Source organism: Humulus lupulus, chromosome 1, assembly GCF_963169125.1.
Source record: "Humulus lupulus chromosome 1, drHumLupu1.1, whole genome shotgun sequence".
NCBI lineage: Eukaryota > Viridiplantae > Streptophyta > Magnoliopsida > Rosales > Cannabaceae > Humulus > Humulus lupulus.
Window position 1 is genome coordinate 280,474,234 of NC_084793.1, and position 5,883 is coordinate 280,480,116.

The window sequence follows — 5,883 nt, forward strand, 5'->3', positions numbered from 1 at the left end:
ATGTATATTGTAGCTATTTAGAGCATCCTGCAAAATTTCAGAAAATTCCATATAGTTTAGAGTACCGAAAACTAGGTTCAAACATGTTGCTTTCCACGCGCATAAAAAAAATTAGTCACGCGTGCAACAACATGTTTGAACCTAGTTTTCGGTACTGTAAATTATTCAGAATTTTCTGAAAATTTGTAGGATGCCCTAAATAGCTACAATATACAAAGTCATAAAAAAAAATCAAGCCGAAAATTATTCACGGGTCAAGAACACTGAGAGCCCCATCAGTAAGCTTAAAGTGAAGCCCTATAAAAGAATTCCCCCTATCTTTTTTACTGCTCCTACAACTAATTAAAAGTAAATAAATATCTTATTTCCAACAAAAACTGAGAAATGAAAGTGCACCGATCCTTTCCTTAATTTTCAAAGCTTATTTAAACGTGTAAAATGAATCCCAAAAAAATAGGTATAAAAGTTTGTTCGAGACGCTTCACATGACCGCATCACAGAAAAGTTGGGAGTCCAATTGTCGAATCTGATTTTATTCTCTCTGTGCCTCCTGTACTATAACATTTTCATTCATACCATCTCTAATTCTCTCTCTCTCTCTGTATATATATATATGTATGTATAAGTTCTCTTGCATATATAATTTTCTGTTCTCTCTCATAAAATATATAATAAGAAGAAGAAGAAAGAGGATAAGAGAAGTATAAGGGAATGGCAATAGAATACAGTTGCTGCAACACTGACTTCTTCATTCGGATTATGATAATCATTGTGCTAGTTTTGTTTGCTGGGCTAATGTCTGGGCTCACTTTGGGCCTCATGTCTATGAGCCTTGTGGATCTTGAAGTTCTTGCCAAGTCTGGCAAGCCCACTGATCGTTTACATGCTGGTACTTTCTTTAATGCCTCTCCTATCTCTCTCCCTTTTCTCTTCAAAACTCATTTAATTTTGGCTAAAGTTTTAATTTTGTTTTGGGTTCTTATTTGATCACATTTCAAATGGGTTGAGTTAATTTTTATATTTCTGTTAACATGATTAAAAATCCATTATTTTAATCAGAATCTACATACTTTTTTTTTTTCTTTCTAAAACAACTTATCCAAGAGAATCAGCATCAATTTACAAGATGAAGCAAAATATATATATATTTAATTATGCTTATCGAAACAGTGCTTGAATTCAGTGACAAATCGCTGTCAATATATATTATTCCAATATTCCATCCAAGAGAATCAGCATTGGGCCTTTTTTATTCTATTTATCCACTCTCCAATAACAAATAGTTGCTTTGCTTGTTCTAAAATAAGTTTTTAAATACTAGAAAAAATAAAACTAGAGCTAATAAACATGAATGAGATTTACCAAAAAAAATAAAATACATCAAATAATTTTACTAGTTATATTATGCCATTGCTTGATTGAGAACTTCATAAAGTTTCCACTTATACAAAGTTGATTATGATGACAGCAAAGATATTACCAGTGGTGAAAAGACAACATCTATTGCTTTGTACACTATTAATTTGTAATGCTTGTGCAATGGAGGTAACTTCATCAACCATAATATTCTAAACAACTTTTATTCTTTTGGGTAAATATTAATGAAAATTACATTTCAGGCACTTCCCATTTTTCTTGATAGCATGGTAACCGCATGGGGTGCTGTCCTTATCTCAGTGACCCTGATACTTTTAGTTGGAGAGGTAAATAGTTTCTGACCTCGAAATTCATATGATAAGATGATTATTTGGTTTAGTATTCATATATTCTTTTACTCCTCAATTTTGTGTTAGTTCGAAGGTCTCATTACTTGATCATTTTATTATGCAGATCATACCACAGGCTTTTTGTTCAAGATATGGTTTGGCAGTTGGTGCTGCGGTTGCTCCATTCGTACGGATTCTAGTTTGCATATGTTTCCCTATTGCATATCCAATAAGCAAGGTGATATATTCATTATTGTTTGGAGTCTATCACCACTTTCGTGATTTTCTTTTCTATTTCACACTACAAAACCATGCTTTCTTATGCAAGGCAGTCTTAACAGCTTTTAGACTTCTTGTTGGGGCAAGGACATGATGCCCTTTTTCGCCGAGCTGAACTGAAGACACTAGTTGATTTTCATGGCAATGAGGTACCTACTTCACCCTGCAAATATCAAGGACTTTAATGTACTTTACATACATAATTTCCTAACATCTTTACACTTAGGAAATGTTATGTTCTTGTTTACTATTATGCATAGGCTGGAAAAGGTGGCGAACTGACACGAGATGAGACGACAATAATCGGTGGAGCACTTGAACTCTCTGAGAAGACAGCTAGCGATGCAATGACTCCGATTTCAGAAACTTTTGCAATTGATGTGAATGCCAAATTGGATAGGTGAGGTGAATGGAACTTGTGAAAATGAAACAAATGAGTCGATATCACATTAGTTTACTATTCATCCTTATTATGCAGGAACTTGATGAAAGTAATTTTGGAGAAAGGGCATAGCAGGGTGCCAGTTTACCATGAACAACCAAGAAACATTATTGGACTCATATTGGTAAGTTCTTCTTGATTCACTAAAAACCATGACAGCATATATAAGTTAAATTCTTTTTTGGTCGACTCCATTCTTTGATCTTGGCGAATCAAAAGCTTACAAAAAGATTAGTGTTAAATCAGTAGTGAAATGATTTGCCTTTTTATGTTACAAAACACCATGATTGAACTTGTGTTCGTAGTGCATTGTGATTAGTAGAGAATCTATATGCATTAAAATAGTACATAGATATGTATGGCTTCTAAGACTAATACTTAGTCAATTTGATGTAGGCAAAGAACTTATTAACCGTCCATCCAGATGATGAGGTTCCTGTCAAAAGGGTTGTTATTCGCAAGATTCCAAGGTAATTTTAACTTAACTTGACCAAGAGTACCTAATTATAAAACAAGCATATGGCAACATATATAACAAGATTTGAATCTTTGAACTTGCAGAGTCCCAGAAACAATGCCACTATACGAGATACTAAATGAGTTTCAGAAAGGTCATAGCCATATGGCTGTTGTCATAAGACAGAAAAACGACATAGAGAAGCCATTTGCCACAAACCCAAATGAGAGTAAGTAAGCTCTGACCTTATACTATCACAACACATTTTCTTTGTTACCCTTTCTTCAAATAACTCGTCCATTTTTGTGAACTCAGTGAGAGATGTACGGTTGGACATTCATGGCGAAGGGCACCCCCATGAAAGAACTTTAAAGAGTGATAGAGCACTCCAGAAGTTGAAAAGCTTATCCAAAGAGGCAAAACTAAGTAAAGGAATTCCCAAGAGCAAGAAATGGTCAAAGGACTTCCAATCTGACTTTCTCCATATTGATGAAGAACCACTTCCAAATATTAATGAAGAAGGAGAAGCCATTGGAATTATCACATTAGAAGATGTTATTGAAGAGTTGTTACAGGTAATAATATATTAATATAATAAGATATCTACAAAGTGAGGAAATGTAGTGTAATGTCTAACGACTATTCTATTTTCCTTTTTTTCTTTCACATGCAGGAAGAGATATATGATGAGACCGATCATCGCAATGAGGCTCATCATTTATAAAGGAGCTGATTATTACTACAACAAAAAAGCTTATTGGAAATGATATGTTGTTTGTGTATATCAACATAAATTCATATAGTCGAAGATTGGCCTCAAAAGCATATATATATATATATAATATGTATATATGAAGCTCAATGTTGTACAATCATTATTATGAAAGAAACTAAAAACAGAGAATGAAAGAAATACTTGTGTTGTTGTTTTGAATGAGCTACTACATCATCTAGAAATGGATGAATGAAAATGAATAAATAATGTATGTCAAAACTTGAGAGAAGAAATTGGTGTAGGCCAGAGAGGATGCACAAGAGTATTGACGCATAGGCACCTTCATATACAGTCATATTTTGCAACTAGGCCAACTTTTTCCATAATTTCTTCCTCAATATTACACCAATAAATATATATGATTTTTTCCATCTAACAAAAACATAACATTGCTATTCTCCCGGTGGAAATGGAAAGCAATCACCAGGAAACTTTGATCCTATTCCACTCCTTAACGTCGTACACCAAAGTCCACACAACATCATCATCGTTCTCTCATTGCTATTCTCCCGGTGGAAATGGAAAGCAATCACCAGGAAACTTTGATCCTATTCCACTCCTTAACGTCGTACACCAAAGTCCACACAACATCATCATCGTTCTCTTCTTTCTCGTAACTTAATTCCCACATTTTCAGAACATGGCCGTCCTTTTTAGTTATAATAAACTGTGACCCAGCCTGCCCTGGACCAGTCCAATGAAACGACGGTGTTTTGGATGATTATTGATATCCTTGAAGGGATCTAAGGCTACGATTCGACATGGAATTATTCCGATCTCGGTTTACTGCTTTAGACAGTGTACGATTCCATTGGTAACAACAATGGGAATGGGAGCATTTCGAGGATCTAATTCCCTATCGAGAATAAAGTAAGTAAACTCGGACCAATATTCATTCTCTGAACAAAACATCATTGACGTGTAAGTAGTCATAGCCATGTGCCATATTGTTATGAGGTATTTTCCCGCATATTTTAAAGAACATACTCACTTAACCGAGATGCTAAAGTATACACTTTATTCAAGCGTTATCATCAATGTTGCAACTGTTCCAATCCTGATGGTTTGTGAATTTGGGATAGAGAAAATAGTGATGAAATTGTTGTAGTTTAGAATATTTGATGATCAGTAGTAGTTGGTAGAGTAATGACAAGTTATGATATTATAGTTGATTTTGTTGAGTGTACAATTGAAGAAATTTGAGTTTGGAGGGGTAAGATTTGTGTTTTAGAGAATAAAGGATAGTAAAAAGTAGTAGAATTTTATTGATGGTTTGTAATTTCTAGTTACACCATTTGCTACCATGATGGGGTATTTATAGTGGCTAGTCCACTTTACATTTGTGATTAGAATTATTTGTTCTAGATTTTTCTAGTGTATTTGATTTACAAATACAACTTCTAGACTAATTTACATAATAAAGTGTTGACCGCGTTTTTGGCCAACGACGTGTGAACGTCAAAAACGATAAAACCTTCAAGAGAAAATAAATGACACAGACAATTTTATAGTGGTTCAGCCCCAATGTGATGGTAATAGCCTAATCCACTTAGAGTTGTGATTATATATCTACACTCAAGATCAGATGAACCTGAGTCAACTGAGTTTCTTCAGTGTAGATTACAAGAATACAAGAATTCTCTCAAATACAAGTACTCTCTCTCTCTCTAGAAAATTTAGATCAAAAGTTCAAAATTCCAAAAGTCTCCTTTATGATGCCATAAGCCTTGTATTTGTAGGCTTAGGATCGTACAGATGATATCCCCATAATCGGGATATTTTATTATTCTCATTATATTTAAATTGCACTAATATTCAAAATGTAACAATACACAATATTCGGGGGATAAGTTGAGAGATTCCCGTGTATGCTAAGACTGATTCTTGTTGAAGCCGTTTCTGGGAATCTTGACGTAGTCCTGCTCTATCCAGTTGATCCATATCTCATTCAAGCTAGTCGACCACACCTTCACAGGGCAGACACGCTCTTGACTGGGCAGCCATGCACTTAGCTGGGCAGACATGCACTTACCTGGTCGGACATGGCCATGACCGATCGGCCAAGTTCATGCTGGTCGAACAAAGTCATGCCTGGGCAGGCAAGGTCATGCCTGGGCAGACAAGGTCATGCCTGGGCAGACAAACACGTGACTGGTCGGACAAGGTCATGCCTGGTCGGTCACGACACTTCTCAAGCCAGTCAAAATTCTTCATCGGTCTACTG

General features: G+C 35.2%; 1 protein-coding gene across 1 annotated transcript; it reads left to right on the plus strand.

The window, feature by feature from the left end:
• The first annotated feature begins 618 nt into the window (after positions 1 to 618).
• Positions 619 to 3,797, plus strand: LOC133807273 (DUF21 domain-containing protein At2g14520-like). The gene is made up of 11 exons (XM_062245492.1): positions 619 to 889; positions 1,469 to 1,545; positions 1,620 to 1,703; positions 1,831 to 1,944; positions 2,048 to 2,134; positions 2,246 to 2,385; positions 2,464 to 2,551; positions 2,824 to 2,897; positions 2,989 to 3,113; positions 3,200 to 3,459; positions 3,558 to 3,797. The coding sequence occupies exons 1-11, from the start codon at positions 712 to 714 to the stop codon at positions 3,606 to 3,608; spliced, it is 1,278 nt and encodes a 425-aa protein (XP_062101476.1). The 5' UTR covers positions 619 to 711; the 3' UTR covers positions 3,609 to 3,797.
• The last annotated feature ends 2,086 nt before the right edge of the window (positions 3,798 to 5,883 follow it).

Bases quoted from the DNA above. Each gene is read 5' to 3' on its own strand.
- LOC133807273 (XM_062245492.1), top strand. From the start codon at position 712: ATGGCAATAGAATACAGTTGCTGCAACACTGACTTCTTCATTCGGATT. The intron at 2,898-2,988 runs GTAATTTTAACT...TTGAACTTGCAG, and splicing joins GTTATTCGCAAGATTCCAAG to AGTCCCAGAAACAATGCCAC. The intron at 3,114-3,199 runs GTAAGTAAGCTC...TTGTGAACTCAG, and splicing joins TGCCACAAACCCAAATGAGA to TGAGAGATGTACGGTTGGAC.